This window comes from Eublepharis macularius, chromosome 10 (assembly GCF_028583425.1).
Source record: "Eublepharis macularius isolate TG4126 chromosome 10, MPM_Emac_v1.0, whole genome shotgun sequence".
Taxonomy (NCBI): domain Eukaryota; kingdom Metazoa; phylum Chordata; class Lepidosauria; order Squamata; family Eublepharidae; genus Eublepharis; species Eublepharis macularius.
The window spans coordinates 32494366-32516235 of NC_072799.1; the positions used below are offsets into that span (position 1 = coordinate 32494366).

General features: G+C 41.9%; 1 protein-coding gene across 1 annotated transcript; it reads right to left on the bottom strand.

Moving 5' to 3' along the window:
* Nucleotides 1–4380: 4380 nt before the first annotated feature.
* On the bottom strand, nucleotides 4381–21809 carry CFI (complement factor I). The gene is made up of 13 exons (XM_054989875.1): nucleotides 21533–21809; nucleotides 20995–21301; nucleotides 20253–20397; nucleotides 17799–17968; nucleotides 16301–16411; nucleotides 15121–15237; nucleotides 14354–14383; nucleotides 11561–11599; nucleotides 9064–9167; nucleotides 7016–7122; nucleotides 6164–6441; nucleotides 5840–5941; nucleotides 4381–4890 (listed from the first exon to the last, which is right to left on the bottom strand). Exons 1-13 carry the CDS (start codon nucleotides 21593–21595, stop codon nucleotides 4673–4675), a joined length of 1791 nt encoding a protein of 596 aa, XP_054845850.1. The 5' UTR covers nucleotides 21596–21809; the 3' UTR covers nucleotides 4381–4672.
* Nucleotides 21810–21870: the final 61 nt, after the last annotated feature.

Sequence of the window (21870 nt, forward strand, 5' to 3'; positions counted from 1 at the left end):
AAGGTGCACACGCAAAAAGAAAGGCGCGCGCACAAGAGCTTCCTCCCCGCTACATCTCCGGAAGTGCATCGCCTTAAGAAGCCCTTCCACTAGGCGCGCCGTCGGGGTTCTAGGTGGGTAGCTCGGGTGGTCTGTAGTAGAACAACAGGATTGGCGTCAGGTGGCACTCTGGAGACCAGCAAGATTTTCGGGGTGGACGCAGCAACCTTTTCCATATACCAGCTTTGACTCTCAAAAGTTTATACCCTGAAAATCTTGTTGGTCCCTAAGGTGCCAGCTCCAAGTTGGGAAATCGCTGGAGATCTTGGGGGTGAAATCTGGAGAAACTGGGGTTTGGGGAGGGAAAGGACCTTGGTATGCCATAATTCCATGGAGTCCCCCCCCCCCAAAGTAGCCATTGTCTCCAGGTGAACTGATCTCTGGCCTGGAGACCCGTTGTAATTCCAGGAGATCTCCAGCCACTACCTGGAGGCTGGCAACCCTAGATGCCACTGGACTCCAATCCTGTTGTTCAGGGCACAAGAGCAACTACATTTCCGGACTATGAGCTTTCCAGATATACCAGCTTTGACTCTTGGAAGTTCGTACTCTCAAAATCTTGTTGGTTTTTAAGCCTCGCCACACTGGATCCGAATCTTGCTCTTCTACTGCAGACCAGCACAGCTATTCACCTGAAACTGTCTTCAGGGTACAAGAGGCTCGGCCTCCCCTTGATTGCAAGTGGAAAGTTAAGTCCACCTAGCTAGAACTAAAATAAGAAAATATCTAAGGGCAGCCCTAAATCTCCCTGCATCGATGACAGGTGCTTCTATACAAGTGGGCAAGATTTCAACCATTGTTCATTTTTTAATAGCAAGGCAGCTCCCCACTCCCCTCTGAATTACCGCTAGTCTCCAATAGAAGCATCTCTTTGCTGGTTACCACTTGCACCACAAGTTGTGAAAAAGGATTTAAAGGCGGATCACTTTTCGGTGCATGGAAAGAACCTTTCTGTGAAGAATGGCACAAAGTTGAGATTTTTAAAAAGTCATTTTTTTAAATGGGCAGTGCAGATTGCTACCATCCAAGTAGAAGCTGGGGGGTGGGAATCATCTCTGTTGGGCACAGACCATCAACATGGCATTGCAGGTAATGTTCTACACTAGAATCAAGTAGATACAGGTTTAAATCCAGCCTCACAAAGCTGCTTAGAGGAAATGGAAATGACACACTAATGAACATGTCTGCTCTGTTTTCATTACACTTTTATCCTTCCTCCAGAGAGCTTAGGTCGTTCCCCCTACCTCCAATTTTATACTCACAACAACAATTTAAGAAAGATTAGGCCAAAAGGTAGCTATACACGTTTTATATCTGGGGAGGGGAGCTGGACTGTATTCTGAGAGCCGCTGCCCCCATTAAAACTTGCCAGGTATTGAAATCTTGCTCCAAGAATAGTATAGAATCTCCTGTAATGACTTATTGCTCAGTATTTTTTTTCTTTACTATGGGCCCAGGCCCAGGCCCATATGGTTGGATTTCATTTTGAAACTAATGGAAAGCAAAGTCTATTGTGTTGAAGGTCCCATAAGTAGAAGCCTCTCTGCCTTTTCCTGCTTCTTTAGTCTCCTTCTCACCCACCTTTGTCTGCCACCACCTTCACCCCCGCCCCCCCCCCCAGCAGCCTCCCCTATGGTTCAGTTGTGTGATGCTGGCTGAGCTGTGCTCAGTTGCATGGTGGGGAACCTGCAAGAACTTGTGGAGGATACTTTACCTTTCCCTGTATCCTCTTCCCCACACTATTTTCTCTTTCCCTCCTCATGGCAGCCCACATATGTTCAATTTTCTCTACTTTTTCTCCTTCAAACCCACTAAACATCTTACCTTTTAGCTTCCCCTCCGTCTTCATCTATATTTATTAATTTACTTCATTTGTCTACTGTCTTTCTCCACAACGGAGACCCAAAGCAGCTTACATAATTCTTCATGCTTCCATATTATCTTTGCAACAATCCTAAGAGGTAGGTTAGACTGAGAATGTGTGACTAGATCAAAACATCCAGTGAGCTTCCACAGCAAAGTGGTTGATTTGAAACTGGGTCTCCCAGATTCTACTCTGAAACTCTAAGCACTATACTACACTAGCTTTGGAGGGGAGCTGCTATTAAATAGTAGCAACATGCTAGGCCTGGGTCAGTCATGCAAGTCATGTGGTATCAAGTTGTCCAGTCGTTGCTTCTGGGCCTGGTCCGAATGAGTCTTCCCTCAAAGGCCAAAACAACCCTGGAAAAAGCCCTGCCACCTTCCCCTGCCTTTTTCTGACAAAAACCCAGGCTGGAATACGGGCTAAACTGTTATGGTTGCCTAGCAACAGCCACAGAGACTATCTGGTTAAAGCTAAAAGTGCTCCTATTATCATTTTGGTTATTTTTAACTCTCCTCCAATGGTTTTTTTTTTTTTTAGATTTCAGTTTTTTCTGGAGTGTTTTTCAGGTGTGTGGAAAACTCTGTCTTGTACATTTATGGCTCCAGTCTTTAGATCTAAGTATGCACATGTAAGGGCCGCTTGGCTATTAGTGTATAAGATTTTATCACACAGCTCTGTAGTCCAATGAGATGTTAAGGCAGATCATGAGGAAAAAGAAATAATCACCTAGAAACTCACCTTTTCTAAGCTTTGTGTGTGTGTGAGAGAGAGAGTGAGTGAGAGTGAGAATGTCATTGTGAGAACCAACTCACAATGGAAAGGTGAAAGCTTATTCTGGAATAAACATCATTGACAGAGTGCCTCTGGACCACTGTTTAATTTTTCTATAATAAACTAACAGCAGCTATCCCTTTGGAATGCTTATGAGGAGTTAATCTGGAGAACTGGGTTCGAGTCCCCACTTCCTCTTTGGGTCAGTCACAGCTTCTAGGAGCTTTCTCAACCCCACTCACCTCACAGGCGTTTTGTTATGGGGATAACAACAACATACTTTGTAAACCACTCTGAGTGGGCATTACATTGTCCTGAAGGGTGGTATATAAATCGAATGTTGTTATTATGGATTGGTAGAAATAAACACACACCCCTCCTTAGCCCGTGCAGGCCTCACTGATCCATGCAGATATATAAGAAGCAGATATATGATGTGGAGAAATCATAAGCACTCATAGGGAAGCATATGGGGCAAATAGCAATTTCCCAAGGATTCTTCCTTTGGGGAAATGGACCAGGCAAGATGAATGAAAGACTTGAATCCTCCCTTGTTGCTATGGTCTTGATTCAAATGGGGCTCCCACACGCTGTTTCAAAGTTGCTGAGAGCTCCAGACATGGAACTTACAGAGTACATCTGATTTTTGAGAGGCAAGACTTTTTCTGCAGCGCATCTACTTTCTGCTTTTGCATCTTGGTTCAGTTATGTAACCATCAACAGGTATGTGCCACAAATTGCATACAAAGGATGAGATTGGGCTGTTCTAGTGCCTCTGGTCTACCAAGCTGGAGAATAGGAAGCAACCAATACAAAGAAGCAGGCAGGAATGTAAACCTATTTCATCCTGTCCTGTTCCTGTCCAGGACTACTAAAAGCCCTAGTGCCGGTGTCTCTTGTGGCACCTCGCTTCCTGAGTCTGGCTGTCCATGACTCAGGGCCAACCACACATTACGTTTTCCTGGGGACATTCCTGGGTTGGATTCAGAGGCATCTACTGGAGTTCCATGCTTCCTAGATGTCTGTGAGCCAAATTTAGATCAGGACCATGCCACATGGGAACAGGTGACTTAGATGCCCCCGCCCCAATTTTCTCAGCCAGAAACGTTCCCATAGGGGTGCTGTTTGTGCTCCGTGTGTTCCAATGAGCGACAGGCTCCATTTCCATCAGGGCAAAAGCAGCTCCATGGACCTTTCTGGTTAAGGAAAACAGTACAGTGGAAGATCTGCTTCCTCTCCCCCATGTTGTGGTCCTGATCTGAACAGGGTCTGTGCATGTAAGGCAAGTGGTGCACAGAACCCCGGAACACATCTCTTGACCTGACCAAGGGACATGCCTGGGGACATGCCTGTAGGTAGGCCAGATAGAAGCTCCCCAACTTGTTGTTAAGACACTTTGTATTCTTTGTTTGCACAGAATAAAGTATTCATGTAGGTACTACAACCAGTGTCCTTTGGTGTAATCCTGAGCAGAGTTAATCCCTTCTAAATACATTATATAACTGTATAACTGTTTAGGATTCCACACTGTTAGGCGAGGAAACTTCCGAAATAATTTGCAATAAATCAGCTTTGAGTGGGATTCTAGGCCTGTATTGTATAGCACCTAAATACTCTCTTTATGTTGGCCTTTCCTGATCTGTTCAATGCATGCCATCTTGTCAATGCTGTAGTATTCTTTGCGAATCTAAACACAGTGCCCATTATTAATTTTTTCCCCTTGCATCACTTTTATTGTAACACGCAAGACAAGTACAAAAGCAATCATTGTTTTTAGAAGGCCAACATACTTCAAAGGATAATGCAAATTTCAGACAGTCATTGTTGCTAAATTGCCAGGGCATGATCCAGCCAAAAGCAACAACTTTTGTGTCCATAGATTTCAGTGGAAGAAATTGAAACTTGTTTAACTTGAGCTGGAATTATGCCCCCATCTTCTGTAGCCAACCTTTTATTATTGCAACAGAGAATGAGGGAATATTTAAATTCTAAATGTCAGAGATTAAATCGAGAAACTATAGACTTTCCAACATGATGACTAATCCATTCAAAATAATCAACCACTTTTGTGTAAACACCAGGGTGTCCTTTTTCACCACAGTTTTCACCCCAACTCACAATTCCCCAAACATAAGCTACATTATTAAAGTCAAAACAAACCAAAGGCCCTCCTGAGTCACCTCTACAGGAATCTACAGAACCATCGTAGGTACCTAGGAAGAAAAGCAAAAAAAAATAAAAAGCTATAAACATTTTCTGGAACTGAAACCCCACCTTTCCCCCTAAAGTTAGTGTTGGCCCAGTTTCATTCGCAAACTACTATAAAGCTTTTGATTTTGGCTGCCTAAACAGATTTGTCCACAAAAGGGTATAAACAAGGTTAAGAATCCCAGCTTCTGTGGGGCAACTATACTTCCACTGGCCAAGATGCCTGAATGGGAACATCATAGCATATTGGAGATGGGTCTAGAAAGTTTTGATTCAAGCTCCATGTGTGAAGGAAGAGGGCGGAGAGTGCCTAAGCATGGGTTTGTGCCCATCATGGACAAATCTAATTGAAATGTCAGTTTGTCTTGACATCTGAATGCAGCAATTGGTAACAGACATGACAATCCAGAACGTCTTGTAAAAAGGCCAAGTATGTGTGCAGATATCTTGTTCATACAGTCTACTGTTTAGTGATGACGGATGTTACTTCTAACTAAGATTTTACACAAAGTCTTACAAAAGGTTGTATGGTTATCCTAAAAGCTTTATATGCTATATTTTTAAAAAAATCAAAGATTGAATTCTTGTTAACTAAAAAAAATGACAGTGGGCATTAAATGGAACATTCACTTCCTAGGCTGCTAATTATTTGCCTTCTTAGCCAATAACTCCCCAGAACTGTGGGACAACAAAGGAGCTTATGCAGTTCCCAGATGTGGAGAGGTACTTCAACATTTTGCTAAACCAATGACCTCTGTAGATCGCTACACTGTCACCTCCACAGGGGGTGCCATTTGGCTTACTTGGTTGGATCCAGCACAAAATTTCCACTTGGGCTAGAATACTTGTTCTATTTCTGCTTACACATCGCTGGATCCAGACCATCAAACAAATCTGGAATCATTCTGTCTGATGTGTCAGGGTAGGTGCCAAAAAGATACGAGTCAAACTCACCTGCACATTCCATGCCTTTAAAATAGCGTTCCTGGTAGATTTCAGAACAGTTTGACATTAAATTAACGTACCCCCATTTAAGTGTAAATTGTCTTCCATAATCTAAAGGAGGAAATTAAGAGCAAATAAAAAACAAAACAAAACCAGTTTAGAAATTGTTCACAATTCAACAAAAACAAGGTGGGTACCCATGAACATCTACAATTTGGGTGCCACCTGGAAGCTGGCAACCCTAAAGAGGCTCACTGTAGCTTGGCATCCTTATGGGCCAGCTGCAGTGAGAGAAATCATAATGCCATAACTAAAATGTAAAATTCTACTTACCTTCTACCAGTCCCCAACCAGACACTTTACACCGGTGGCCTGCTCTGAACATATAAGGTGACCAGGGGATGCATGCTGCTACCGTGTTGGGTGGAGAACATGGCTGCCCTGGATGCCTGGTGATCATCTCCAGCAAAGCAATATCATTTTCATATGTTTTTGCATTATAGTCCTCGTGGATTATCACTCTTTTTAAATTAAAGGTTTCTATCCCATCATTCTTAAGTACTGAATCTAACATTCCAGTCCATATCAAATAGGTATGAACATAGCTTTGTCTGAAAAAGAAAACAAAACATTTTAAAAATACAAATAAAAATGTAAACCTCGGCTTGTGGTCTCCAGTTAATTAAATGATTAGTCAAAGGGGTAATATAAATAATTATTCACTTTTAAAAGTACTATCTTTTGTGATTTTCTGAAACGATGGGAAGATCTTATTTTGAACAGCAGCTGAGACACAATGAGAGTATCTGAAGCCAGACTAGCTTTGATCACAAGGAAGGTAACAAAGAATCATGCCTGTCCAATGGATGTCCTAGCACAGTCTGCCTATGAGGACAGATTTTAAAGTGGGGACACTTTCAAACGTGAGACTCCTCCACATGCATATCAGAGGTGGTACGATCCCAGAGTATCGTTCTTCTGTTCTGCTGTGAAATCATATCCCAAACATTCAGTGTGGCTACCACACCATTCTACAGTTCCCAGCATTCTTTGAGGAAACCATGCCAATGAAAGAGATAAATAAACCATGAAAATAGTTTTGTTCAGTCCTGTCTTACAAGGAAAGGACATCCTGTAATTTAGCCAGAACAGATTTAATACCTGAAAGTTTCCAAAGTCACTTACCTAACACAGTGTGCAGCAGTGAGAACCCAACAGCCCCCTATATAAATCCCACCACAGTTCACGGTGGTCTTCTCACCTCTAATGGCCACCTGCCAAGGAAATTCACCCTGCACGAAACAGAGATGGGCTGTGTTATATCTCTTGCTATGAACAGATTATACTTTTAAACAAATTACATCTGTGGTATTAATGCTGCTTAATTAGAACCCTTCATGTATTTTCCAGAACTTAACACTGTTAAATACTTCTTTCAGCCACAAAGTTCTTCACTTTGAGGGTATTTTGACAAACAATACATAAAATTCCCTGTAATGTTTTGCAATGTAAATATTTTTGTGTCTTGTATTTCAGCTAATTAATGTGGGGTCTTGAATGTTTAATAACAATTATAATGATAATAACAACAATATTCAATTTCTATACCTCCCTTCAGGACAACTTAATGCCCACTCAGAGCAGTTTACAAAGTGTGTTATCATCATCCACGCAACAATCACCCTGTAAGGTGGGTGTGGCTGAAAGAGCTCTGAGAGAGCGGTGACTGATCCAAGGTCACCCAGCTGGCTTTAAGTGTAGGAATGAGGAGACCAATCCGGTTCTCCAAATTAGAGTCCTGTCACTCTTAACCACTACACCAAACCGGCTCTTTTTATTGTTTTTTATTTGTTTTTTGTGGTTTGAATGCAGGCCTCGGAGGTGAGAAGGAGGGGCCTGGATGGGTGAGTGAAGTGTACTGTGATTGGATAATAGTAAAGAGTCCAGTAGCACCTTTACGACTAACCCAATTTACTGTAACATAAGCTTTCGAAAACCACAATTCTCTTCATCAGATGCATCAGTGTGGTTCTCAAAAACTTATGCTAAAGTAAAGTGGGTTAGTCTTAAAGGTGCTACTGGACTCTTTACTAGTTTGCTACTACAGGCTAACACGGCTAACTCCTCTGGATCTGTGATTGGATGGTAGCTGTACCCTAGGGGGCGGAATGAACTGCAGTTTTGTCAGAGGGGCTCTGAGGGAAAGAGTTCAATATGTTGATCAAGTTTTGATCAGAGCTATTCTGGGGAAAGAGGGAGAAGGGGCGAAGGGTTGCAATCTGATGGAAGTCTGTGTGTTCTTTTTGTGTGTGTGGATAATATTAGCCTAAGTGACAACTGGGGTAATATAAGTCTTTGTGACTGTGTCCTTTGAAAACCTTAGAAGATCTGTACCTATCTGGAAATCATTATACTTATGAACTACTCTGAAATGACTATGCATATGTACTTACAAACAACTCTATTTTTGTTTAAGTAAACTGTCTGTTTTATCTAGAATCCTTTTACCTCACAGCCCACCCCCCTATGCGCTGACCATTCTGACCATCTACTAAATATAACTAAGCCTCCCTACACTGCAAGTCAAACAGAGAGAGAACTAAGGTGAGAGTCTTTGGTAGCAACAGAAATCTAAGATAACACTAAGAAAGGCAGGGAGGAAGTATAAAACAAGTCTAATAAAGGATCACAGTAGGGTAGGTGGGTGGGACAGCGTGTTTTTTGTAATCCCAATGTCAATTGCCCTCCCCACATCAGAAGCCACTATTTGCCCTTTTATTTGTGTGAGACAGAGATTTACATAAGGAAAATGACATCTGGGGGGTTAACTGTTAAATCAGCTCAGTCTGATTCAGTCTTCATCAACTATAACTGCTACCTATAGAAATTTTGAAGATGGAAAATCTGACTGCAGATGTTCAACATCTTGCCTAATTGTAGAACTTACAGCCTGTAGATCATGAAGTGGATAACAGACCCTGCTGTTGCTTCGCTCCCCCTGCCCCGGATTGCAAAAAATAAAGATTTAAATCAATCACCTGCTCCTTCTATAGCAAAGCCCTGCTTTGGCCATGTTGCATTCTGGAGGTTATGTGTGAGAACACAATGAGATACTAACGATAGCCACTTTCACTGCCTTCCTCCCTGCTGAAAGTATTTTAAAAGAATGTTTTAAAAGGCATTACTAAAACAAACCTTGCACCATTGTATGAATTAGTTACTGCTAACTTCACCTTTCCTGCAATATGTCCACCGATGATTCGCTTCCAACGAGTAACAGTGTGGTTTGAAATACCACAATGTAGTTGGGGTAAAAATGTTTTAATCTTTCTTCTTTCTTTAATAAAACAGATAAGTGGTATCATAATGGTATTTATTAAAAAACATTGCATTATGATTTGTTTTCTGTACCTCCTAATTATTTCAATTATTATCAATTATAAGTACTACTTAAAAGCCCCTTGCTGGGGTTGCCATAAGTTGATTGTGACTAAACGGCACACAGACACACCAGCATTACTTGCTTTAGTTTCTTATGGTTGAGAGAGACCACACTTCATTTGTCAGCCAAAACCACAGCAACAGAATAGGCAGGGGTCATTTCATAGAAAAAGAGCTGGAGGAACTAATTAGCATAACTCATTAGCATATGCCACACCTCTTGCCATCACCGGAAGTGTGTAATTAGTATAACTGATTTGCATATGCCACACCCCATGACTTCACCTATTCTGGCTGTTTTGGACCCAATCCTGGCCATTCAGGGCCGAAATTGGGCCCAAAATGGCAAAAAGGGGCTGAAAATGGCCGAAAAGGGGCCCAAAATGGTCAGGATCAGGCCGCTGATGAGCAGAAGAGTGGTCCACCACCCATCAGAGGCCTGATCCGGGCCGTTTCGGCTCCAATCCAGGCCGAAACGGGCCCAAAATGGCTGAGAGTCAGGTGGGCGGGGCCACCTGACATGTGATCTCTTTGGGGCACTGCCAGAACTGCATTCCTGTGAGTTCCCCCTCGAAATGAGCCCTGAGAATAGGCCTATTCATTCTAATGCACAGTGCCATCCTAAACAAGAGTTAAACTCTTCTAAGCTTATTGATTGCATTGGACTTAGAAGAGTGTAGCTCTGCTTAGGATGGCAGTGTAAAAAAAACACCAAGCTTATAATAATAACACTAGAACAAGTTCTTGAGGCAAGTCAGTAGGGATTTTAGAGCTTTCAGGGTTACGTTGTACCATACACAAGATTATATTTCAGTAATCTGCTTCTGTGTTTTCATTTATATGTGCATATAATTTTCATTGGGAAACAAACAGGTTGCAACGGTTCCAAAGACCTTAAAGAAAAGACAGTCAGCCAAATGTTTTTAAAAACATGAAGGGGCTCTTGAGCAATTTACCAATATGTAGCTCCAAGAGCTCTTAAGCCTGATGAACACATGCGATCAATATCATGTACTCTAAGTGGCAAGCTGTTCATGGGACCAGTTTCCCATTCACTTCAGCCAATTCACTGTACAAATAGAAGCAAAGTGAAAAATCACTGGAAGCATGAATAGGTGGGTGCATATTCATTTTATTAATGTCTCACCACATGGAACAGCCTTTTGCTAATTTGTGATAGTGTGAATGAAGTAAGCCATGACTACAATCATTTTAACATATACTAACAGCCAAATGGTGCTTGATGGGGGGGTGGGGAGCCGCATGTTTACATTTTCAGCCATTCAAGACTAAAGCAGAGGAATGTGCAGTCAAGGGAAGCCACATGTGCCCCCCCCTCCACTGTCTTAAATTGGTCACTGATAAATAGGTTGTTTGCTCCAGCATGGATACTACTGGGAAGTGGAGTCTCTTCCCACTTCCTTATAGCATCTTGGAACTTTTGTGCACCTCCTGGGTTCCCCTTGACTTTCCTGTATTTTTTTCCAAACGTGCTTTGCAATGATGTCCTGGGAAGGACTGCTGCAAAGTGAGAACGGCTGCTACGTGCATGGGAAAGTCCGGGTTTTCCTGGTGCCGCCCACATAGGTGTCATTTCCCCCTCCTCAGCCCACACAGTGGTCATTCCCCCTCCCATGCCATTGGGGGAGCTTTTTAAGTTAATCGGCAATTGATTAATTGGTAATTGACATATCAATATAAAGTATATCAACATGTCAATTACTAATGTAAAATCACTTCGGAGTGGGGGAGAGACAGCGGGGGTGGGTGGCTGCTACATGGGCTGGCACAGGAAAAATGTGTGGGGAATCTGCCACATGGAAGACACATGGCCACTGTATTGTTATGGCTGCAGAAACGACACATTGCCATTGTACTGTATTGGCAGCAGCAACAACAACAACAGGGAAACCATAGGACATATTGCTGTATAGAAGAGACTGTCACAGCACTTGGTTGCTTTCAGCATTTTCCTCTCAGGGCCTTGAGTTCCCTTTGCCCATGCATTCAATTTTGGTTTTTTTAAAATAGACACACACATACACACACCCCATTTTAGATGCAAACAGGTGGACGCATGGATAAATACTTGGGAATTCCCCTGCTTTCTACTCCAGCCATGTCCAGCTGGGCCCTTAGAAGTCAGCCCCATGGTCAAAGCAAAATTTACTTTTGAGTAAATATGCAAAGAACTAGGTTGTTCGTCTTTCTGAAAGCAGTTGAGGCAAACGCTAACACTCCAGACTGCCCCCCCGCCCCGCTTTTTATGATAAAGCACATTCCTGTTACCTGCATCCATGGATTCATCTTCAGTTTCTTCTGTTTTTTCTGCAGTTAAAAAGAAGTGTTTACAGCTATATTGTCGAAGGCTTTCACGGCCGGAGAACGATGGTTGTTGTGGGTTTTCCGGGCTGTATTGCCGTGGTCTTGGCATTGTAGTTCCTGACGTTTCGCCAGCAGCTGTGGCTGGCATCTTCAGAGGTGTAGCACCAAAAGACAGAGATCTCTCAGTGTCACAGTGTGGAAAAGGTGTAGGTCATTTGTATCTACTCAGGAGGGGTGGGGTTGAGCTGAGTCATCCTGTAAGAGTTTCCCAGGGTGTGGAATGCTAATGGCGGGAGGCTTCACTGTATCCTGAGGAGGTTCTTTTGCATATGGATTGGTACTTGATGTGCTAATCTTCTCTGCAGGGCTATTGTCGGGGATAGAATGTTTTGTTAGCCTGGTGTTTTTCAGAACTGGAAACCATGCTCTGTTCATTCTTAAGGTTTCTTCTTTCCTGTTGAAGTTTTGCTTATGCTTGTGAATTTCAATGGCTTCCCTGTGCAGTCTGACAAAGTAGTTGGAAGTGTTGTCCAGTATTTTGGTGTCCTGGAATAAGATACTGTGCCCTGTTTGAGTTAGGCTATGTTCAGCCACTGCTGATTTTTCAGGTTGTCCAAGTCTGCAGTGTCTTTCATTTTCTTTTATTCTTGTCTGGATGCTACGCTTTGTGGTCCCGATGTAAACTTGTCCACAGCTGCAGGGTATACGGTATACTCCTGCAGAGGTGAGGGGGTCTCTACTGTCTTTTGCTGATCGTAGCATCTGTTGTATTTTTCGGGTGGGTCTGAATACTGCTTGAAGGTTATGCTTTTTCATAAGCTTTCCCATCTGATTAGTAATTCCTTTGATATATGGCAAAAACACTTTTCCTGTAGGAGACTGTTTTTCCTTGGTTGTTTGATTTATCCTGGGTTTGATTGCTCTTCGGATTTCATTTCTGGAGTAGCCATTTGCCTGAAGTGCGTACTTCAGGCAAATGGCTACTCCAGAAATGAAATCCGAAGAGCAATCAAACCCAGGATAAATCAAACAACCAAGGAAAAACAGTCTCCTACAGGAAAAGTGTTTTTGCCATATATCAAAGGAATTACTAATCAGATGGGAAAGCTTATGAAAAAGCATAACCTTCAAGCAGTATTCAGACCCACCCGAAAAATACAACAGATGCTACGATCCGCAAAAGACAGTAGAGACCCCCTCACCTCTGCAGGAGTATACCGTATACCCTGCAGCTGTGGACAAGTTTACATCGGGACCACAAAGCGTAGCATCCAGACAAGAATAAAAGAAAATGAAAGACACTGCAGACTTGGACAACCTGAAAAATCAGCAGTGGCTGAACATAGCCTAACTCAAACAGGGCACAGTATCTTATTCCAGGACACCAAAATACTGGACAACACTTCCAACTACTTTGTCAGACTGCACAGGGAAGCCATTGAAATTCACAAGCATAAGCAAAACTTCAACAGGAAAGAAGAAATCTTAAGAATGAACAGAGCATGGTTTCCAGTTCTGAAAAACACCAGGCTAACAAAACATTCTATCCCCGACAATAGCCCTGCAGAGAAGATTAGCACATCAAGTACCAATCCATATGCAAAAGAACCTCCTCAGGATACAGTGAAGCCTCCCGCCATTAGCATTCCACACCCTGGGAAACTCTTACAGGATGACTCAGCTCAACCCCACCCCTCCTGAGTAGATACAAATGACCTACACCTTTTCCACACTGTGACACTGAGAGATCTCTGTCTTTTGGTGCTACACCTCTGAAGATGCCAGCCACAGCTGCTGGCGAAACGTCAGGAACTACAATGCCAAGACCATGGCAATACAGCCCGGAAAACCCACAACAACCATTGTTTACAGCTAGTTTAAATTCTTGTAATTAAAAAACAGAAGTCTTTTTTACAAAACGAACAGGAATGTAGCCTATTCTGCTGTTTATTACATGCATTATTAAGCTCACAGCATAGTTTTCTACTTTTATAACTTCATTTTGTTTTGTGCTGTTTATGATGTATCATTCTGATACCTTGTGGTGGGCATTGTTTTTAATTTTTGTGATGGTAGCCCTACTGCTTGTGGGATGCCTCATGCTATTTGACTGCTTTGTTTTACACTGATTAATCCACCATAAGTGTCATGAGAAAGGTGGGCTATAAAAAAAGTAAACAAAATAAATAAGATTAAGACGGGTCCACTCACATACCTCCTTACTGCCCAGGAGGGCCAGGAAAAGGATAAGAGTGCTGAACTAGGACCTGGGAGACCCAGGGTTCAAATTCCCATCAGACATGAAGCTTGGAGTGATACTGGGTCTTTCACTCTCTCTCAGTCTAACCTACCTCACAGGGTTGGAATAAAGATAAAATGGTACGGAATGTGTAAGCCACCCTGACCTTCTTGGAGGGAAGGCAGGATGAAGATGAGATGGCAATATAAGAATGGAAATGGATATGCCCCAGTCAGAGCGGTGAACAAGGCCAGTGTTGTTGTTATCCCCACAATACAGCTGGGGAGCTCAGGCTGAGAGAAGTGGCTTGCCCAAGGCCACCTACTGAGCTCATGGAAGTGATGAGATTCAAATCAGCAGAATGCTGATTTGCAGCCCAGCCATATAACCACTATGCTATAGCAGCTCAGTGCCTTAGGCCAAGTCTAGTTTTGTATATTGATGTCCTGGAGAGAATATATCACTTTTTAAAAGGAACAGTAAATAGAACAATACAGTATCAACTCACAAAATATTACCTATTTCACTTTCTTCAGCTGTTTCATCACCTATTTTGGGGGGAAAATATACATACAAGTTTATATACAATATATATAAAATAAGTACAGTTTACACACTGTGTTATGAACTAGACTATATTCTATTTATGTTGTTATTTTCCTTTAACTGCAATAGGTATCCCTTTCATAACAAAACTAAAAAACAAAGCTATATAATACTTTTCATTAGACCAATCAAAATAACAAAGCATGGTATGCAAGCTTTCAAATTCTCCAGAAATTTTCATCAGGCTCAATTTTGCCATACACCAATGCAGCTATCTACAACTACATTGTTCCTCTACTTTGAAAATACTGGAATTTACCCAACAAAGAAAGAGATACCTGAGTGGGAGGAGAAAGCAAACAAACACATTAGGGAAGTTTTACTAGGTAATATCACCACTGTTTCACTTACTTATTGACTTATTACCTAGTGTATCAACTTAACTATTTATTTATTTATTTGGAAAATTTCTATGCCAGCTCTCTAGGGGACCTGCCTAAGGCAGCTTATAGAATAAGACATAATAAAAATATAAAACATCATACTATTAATAATCAGCATGAAAAGCCTAGCCAGAGTGCTGGTCTCAATAAAATGTTTACATGGCTTTTGTGTTTTAATTATGTGATGGGATCACTTATTGTAACAATGTTAGCTTAGGCAGCATTCTGAATTTGTTGGGTGGAGGGGGTGAAGTAACGACTGTCTAAATCAACCCATAGATAATGAAGAAGCCTACCTCTACACCCTTGGTGAGTTTCATCTTCTCCTGTTAAACAGTCCATTTCTTTGTTACAGAGGTATGAGTTTGGAATGCACACATCCGATTTACAGTGGAAGCTTTCACCTCTGCATGCTATTGGAAAGAGACTATTCAGCATACAAGGGACATGATTCAAGGGACTGTCATCAACACAGTCCCAGAAGGCCAAGTACATAATATAGTCAGTTTCAAGTATGCAAACTATGCAGTGTAACCAGCAGTTTTGAACGTTTACACATTATGAATGGAATAGCAACTTTTCTACTTGTGTGTGTACACGTGCACACACAAACACATGCAGGTACTTATGATTGTGCAAAAACAGTCAGTTTTGTGGAACGATGGAAGCAACTTCCTCCACATTGTTACCTGGTGTTAGCCCTAGTGCATGATTGGTAGCTTGATATAATGGAGGGGCATGAGGCAGAAATAAACTTTCCTTCCTCAGCCTTTTAATTGCAATTACTCTCTCTCTACTCAACAAGGGAATGATGAAATTGGCAAGAAGAGTGTGCAGTTCTGATCTAGCCAATTTTACTTTGAGAGAGCTGAGCCTCAACTTTCTCATGACCCATGGGAGATTCTTATCCATGGATTTCCCAAGCTGGATTTGGCACCCTGCCCCGATATAGGAACAGAGTCAATGATGAGGGAGGTGCTAAATGTATGAGAAGAAAATATAAGATGGAGGAGGGAGAGGAGCCACAGGGGAAGTAGCAGCTCTGCTGTAGAGGCGATGGAGAGCTGGCTCTTCCCATTGGCTGGAACGGAAAAGGGGCCTGCTCACAAAATGGTCTGTTCATGAGTGAGGGCATAATATGAATAAAGCAAGTCAGGAAGGGTGTCAGAATGGACAGATGTACATAAAAGGCAGAGGCAGGACTCTTCCTGTAGAAAGAATAGAACTAAGAACCTGCACGGACAAGGATGTGGGGAACTTATATCTGGCTGAGCCCAAAGATTCCGTCTCCTCTTTCTCCCACTCCTTTAATTCAACAAGTCAATTAATACTTGACTTGTTTGAATGCGTCTTATAAGAGAAATTCCTAAGATAAATGTAAACTGTCTATACACTGTACAGCATCTTTTCTTAACATGTGCTTCTATATAATTGATAAAATGTGAAAAAGAAGGTGGTACATCACCAGAAGTATACCTTTGCAACACAACTCGTCACTTAGGTCTCCGCAATCATTGATTCCATCACAGGTTTTATCCAAAGGGATGCATTTTCTGTTGACACAGGGGAATTCTCTGGAGGAACATTCTGTCAAATGAGATGAGAAACTATTTTTGAAGAAAAATTGCTGAAGAAGGAGAAGCCTCTACTTTCTAAAATGAAAGGACTACTTGCTTGAATGAATACCCAGTAGCAGCAACAGGACATGCCCAATCCTTCCTTCTGTCAGCCCTGGTATATACGGTTGGTGTTGACAACAAGGTGGCTGGGGGATTCCTAATGCCCGCTGCTATATGTTGTTCTTGTGTGCCTAGCTGAGAGCTCCTGTGTCTGTTTATTTTTCTTTTATTTTGCAGCTGTTTCACTCATTGCTGGCCAAAAGGTGAGCTTAGCCTTCTTGCCAGCAACTTCCTTGGTGGGATATGAACCCTGGCCATTGATTGACACCGATGTGGCTTTCCACAGTGAAATACAGGAATGCCTTGTGAATGTGGGAACATTAAGAAGTGTGTTCCCTTGTTGTTTCTCCAATGTCTGCATTTCCCTGGCCTGGCATTCTAGAGCCCTGCTCACCCCAAGACCTCAACCTTTTTCCAGGAGAGGCCATGGGCATGTTACTCAGGTTGCTTCTGCATGTTCCCTCCTTGATGTCAGGGTTGTGTTACTGTATCACATCTGTGCAGTGGTTAGCTGTTTCCTCCTTCCTGTCATCGGAGGCAGCAGCACAATAAATGGTGGCTTGTGGTGGGTTTGTGGGCTCTGATGTAATTACTATGATCTCCCTGAAGTGGGATCTTTTCTGCACATTTCCTTTGCTAGCTGAGCATAGGATACTGACAATTGGTACTGTGCTGGCATAGAGATTTTAGTGTTGCACTGTCCATGACTTTGCTGGCTTTAATTGATGATGGCTTGATCACTGGTCTCTGAACAGAACCAGGTTATTGCATTGTATTGTCAATTATATTCCTATTTATAAAATGTCCATTTCTACAATAAGGATACTTCCATGGAGACCAAATAAGCTACTCCTAAGCTTATTAATGCTTAGGAGATCAAAAAGTGCCAAACAACTTTCAAGCACATCCCATTTTTAATGGAAACAGTATAGTAATTTCCAGGCAAGAAGGACTGTATGTGCATGTAAAGTGGCACCTAGTTGCAGCTTGAAAACCCCACAGGGTTTTCAAGGCAAGTGACGAACAGTAGTGGTTCGCCATGGCCTGCCTCTGTGTGGTGGCCTGGCTGCTAAGTACGAACCACCTAAGTACTGACTAGGGCCAACCCTGGTTAGCTTCTGAGATCTGATGGGATCAGGCTAGCCACATTGTACTAAAAATATTACAGGCAATGAAACTTTGTAACGCGAGCTCATTGGCTTAGAATTTCACAGCATCATTAAAGTGAAATGTGCAGTACAAAATGACAACCAAGCAAACAGTTGGTTTTGTTCTGGAAAACACATTTTACCAACCTTTGTGTGCTGTGTGGCACACCACTTTAGCAAGCTTCTCATGGCCCCTAACAGTTCTAGCTAAAGAACATTCCTTTAAGCTGGTCTCTGCGCCTCTGCAGGTTGCTTGAAGGCATTCTGATGAGTTCCAGGCATCAGCTGGGTCACCCAACTCTACGTGGTCTGCTCCCCTGCAAAATGCATACAAAAAGTGTCAAGAACCATGTGTATTATTTAGTTCACCCTGTAATGTCCACCATAGCCAGGCAGAGATGGTCAAGGGTTTTTTGTGGGAGGGGATGGCAATTTCACCCCATCATGTAAGCCATCAGGCACAGAGAAGTCAAGATCAAAGGACTGGCCATCGCTAACTGGATTCAGGTTCTGATTCCATGATGTCAATAACACTAAATAGCTATGACTGTGGAATTTTGACAAGTGCCTCTAGGAGGGAATGCAAGGGCTGGAGGAGGCATCAGCTGGAAAGAGTTCAGCATTTCCAGAACACATGTCCACTTGAGCCTGTAAGTCATATTCCCTACCCTCTCCTTCCATGTGAAATGACAGCCCTGTTTTTAAAGTTGTAGGTCAGCTACCATCATGTAAGCATTTGGGATTGAGTTATATACAGCAGCATGCTGTATAAGGCACATGTTGTAACTTTATCCTGCTATTCAGACGGTTTGCTTGAAATCTTATTCTAGCAGGACACTACGTAATCCTAAAGTATAGGTGGAAGGCAGAAGTACATATAGGGTTTTCTGCTCCAGGATGGAAGATTCCTAAATATTTTGAGGTGGAGCCTGGGCAGGTTATAATGTCATAGAGTCCATCCTCCAAAGCAGCCATTTTCTCTGTAGCCTGGAGATCAGTTGTAATTTTAGGAGATCTCCAGGCCCTGGAGGCTGACAACCCAAGGTACATCAGCCTTACTGAAACTCAGCAGGGCCTGGACAGACAGGAGACCGCCTGGGAGCCTTACGTATGCATTTTGGGTTTCAAGGTGGAAGAAAAGAAGAATATAAATTATATATGTATCTATTTGTCACAAAAGATGGAGCTGATGCAACATTTTTCATAGAAACAAAAATACTTTTGGACCAGTGTGCAGGAAAATAACTATTACATCCCCATCCTAAGCAAAGTTACACCCTTGAAGTCCATAGGCTTAGAAGGGTGTACCTCTACCTAGGAGGCCCTTTAAGGGCCAAACTACAGAAGATAGTTTTTTAACAAGTGAGATCCACGTTCCCCCTACAGCTGCTGTGTGGTTGTTAAAAACGTTTCACGTAGTTTGGCCCTTAGTTTCTCTTGTTTATTAGTTTCTGTATACTGGACCCATTGAAAAGTACAGCTCTGAATTTTGTAGCTACTATGATAGTATTCTCAGAAGATGGTGTGGGGGGAAATGATCTACCCTATGGAATTGGCTGTGTGTTCACAAAGTTCCATCTTGTCCTCTATGATCACCCACATGAGCCATGACTTGTCCCCAATAAGCTAATCATTTTGAGTTATATCAGAAATTCTAATGATACCTAATGATAGGTGTTTTAAAAAATAAAGTACTGAATACTACCCAAATTTATTTAACCACATAAGAAGATCAGACTGGTGCTCCGTCTAATCCAGCATCCTGTCTCAGACCGTGGCCAACCAGTTACTCTGGAGGGCCAACAACAGATTTACAGTGCAATTTCAGCCTATGAAACTATCAAGCTGCCTTACACTGAATCACACTCTTAGTCCATCCAAGCCACAACCAACTATTTTGAATTTCAGTAGCTTTCCGGGGTTCTAGGGATAGTCCTTCCCTCAATATGCAACTTGAAATGCTTTAATTGGAGGTTCTGGGGATTGAACTTGGGACCATATGCATGCTGAGATTACAAGTTGGACCAACCAGGTTTCTGATGGTGGAAACAAGAGGAGGGGCTCCGTTTCACCATCCAAAAGGTTATGTTTCCACTGGTGGTGGGGGCTCCCCTCTGCCACTAGTGGGCTGTTTCCATCACCACTCATGCGGCCAACAGGAGGAAAACGGGAGAAGGCAACGGGCAGCATCCATCATGCATCTGGAATTGACATCAGCATGTTGCATGGGATACTCTATCATTTGTGCAAAACTCTATGATACAGTTTTACCCAAATGCTGTCCCCAGAGACATGTTGACGTCACTTCCAGGTGCACAGGGACAGTGCATCGCTGGTGACATAATTACATTGTTGGCAAGCCCCTCTCCTGATATGTGAGATGAAGGCTATAGCGAGGAGGGAACTGACCAAGATTGAATTTAAAAGCTGGCTGGATCCAACGCTAACCCTATTTTTCCCACTGAACTATGGCCTAGACCTAATTTTGCATAGTTCTGCTACAGAGATCTTTACAAACACCAGTGCTTTACTAAACAGTGACATCTTCTCTCAACATCACATTTATCAGTGTAAAATATTTCTCCCACCACATAATCTTACTCTGGGAAATTAAGATGTCTGCAGACCACATTTGCTTCATTCATACTCCATCCATGACCACAAATAAATGTCCTCTGGGAATTTACTTCGACTTGAATGAATCTCTCTGATGCATTTTCTGGCTTCAAGAAAACTTCAAAATTGTCTAGAAAGCAAATGAAATCTTCTAAAGCTTCTGTCTATTTAGCTACAAAAGACAACTACATCCATAAAATCCACACTCCTACTGTGGCAAAAAACTGGAAAATTACCTTAAAGCATAGCCATGTTAATTCAATCTTAATTTCACTATTATGTTCAGCCAAAAGGTCATAACTTTTTTTTTAATAAAAGCAAACAAAACAAAATATTACAATGCAAATCATGGGCATAGTTCTGGGAATTTATGGACCCAATGAAACTTAAATAGTCATGATATATACTAGATTGGATTGAATAATGTTAAATTTAATTTGCCATAGCAAATTGAACAGTCAAGAAATTAAGAACATGCATATCTAATTTTAAAATGAAGTTCAGTTTTCAATTGATCAAAGCATTAAATCCTTGTCTTGCAAAGAAACAGATGCTCCTTAATATATTCTAAAATTTCTAAGACCATCTTCTGCAGATATTACAGAGTAACTGGTAGACCAGTTAATGCCAGTAGACCAGTTAATGCCAGTATGCTTGAGCTTCCCATCCTTACAAATTGGTCTTTGTCACTTGGAGTGTCAAGGAGATAGATATACAACTTTCCTACCTTGAAGTTTACAGCTTCCTCTGCTCCTAAACTTGCTTTTTGGACGTAGACATTCATAGCTCTTGAGTTGACAGTAAGTTCGAAAATTCTTTCCCTCAGCAGAACAAACTGAAGTGCCATTCCTCGGGCATTGGTAGGGCAGCTTACAAGAACAGGAACCATCCACACACCTTTGCCAGGGATGGCAAAAAACTTTCTTGCAAGAATTAGCAGTATAGCTGTTGTTTAAACATTCTTTAATCAAATATTTTTCTTGCTGAACTAGTGGAAATTGCTGGGTTGGCTTGTTTTTATGCCTAGATTTACCCTGTAAGAAACACAAAAGCTTCTAGTGGTACAATCCTACAAGTAGAGTTGCAGCTGTTTAAGACCAGAGCAGTCAATGGGTTCAGAATGGTGTAACTGTACTTAGGATTGCAGTGGAAATACCACATAACATAAGTCAGGTAGGTTTTTCTTACAGTATCAATCAGTCTTAATACAGATAAAATGTGTTTCTCAGTTATATTAATGATTTTATCTAAAATAAAATTCTTACCTTTACTGCATATATACAAAGCAATGAACATAAAATAAGCACGAGAACCAATAATTGTCTCATGATGAATGGTATCTTCCTGTCTATTTAGAAGATCTTCTTTCCTTGCAATTCTTCCCAGCCTCTGATTTCCCAGTGCGTTTAATTTTTAACCAATAGTAAATATTTAAGAATTGTTTTGAAAGGTACCTCTGTGTGGACTGATGGTTCTTAACTCTAAGAGGACTGCATCTCAGGTTAGCCTAGCTGACTGTTATTACAGAAAATCCCAGGAGGAATGCCCCAGTCTCTTCTCAGCTCTCATACCTTTCCCACCCTTTAAGACTTTCACGTAACTA

Excerpts from the sequence above, each read along its gene's own strand:
- CFI (XM_054989875.1), bottom strand. The coding sequence starts at position 21,595 with ATGAGACAATTATTGGTTCTCGTGCTTATTTTATGTTCATTGCTTTGT. Across the intron at positions 7,123-9,063 it reads GTGGACATATTGCAGGAAAG|GGTGAATTTCCTTGGCAGGT; the intron begins GTGAAGTTAGCA and ends TGTTTCGTGCAG. Across the intron at positions 4,891-5,839 it reads TAAAGGCATGGAATGTGCAG|GTACCTACGATGGTTCTGTA; the intron begins GTGAGTTTGACT and ends TTTTCTTCCTAG.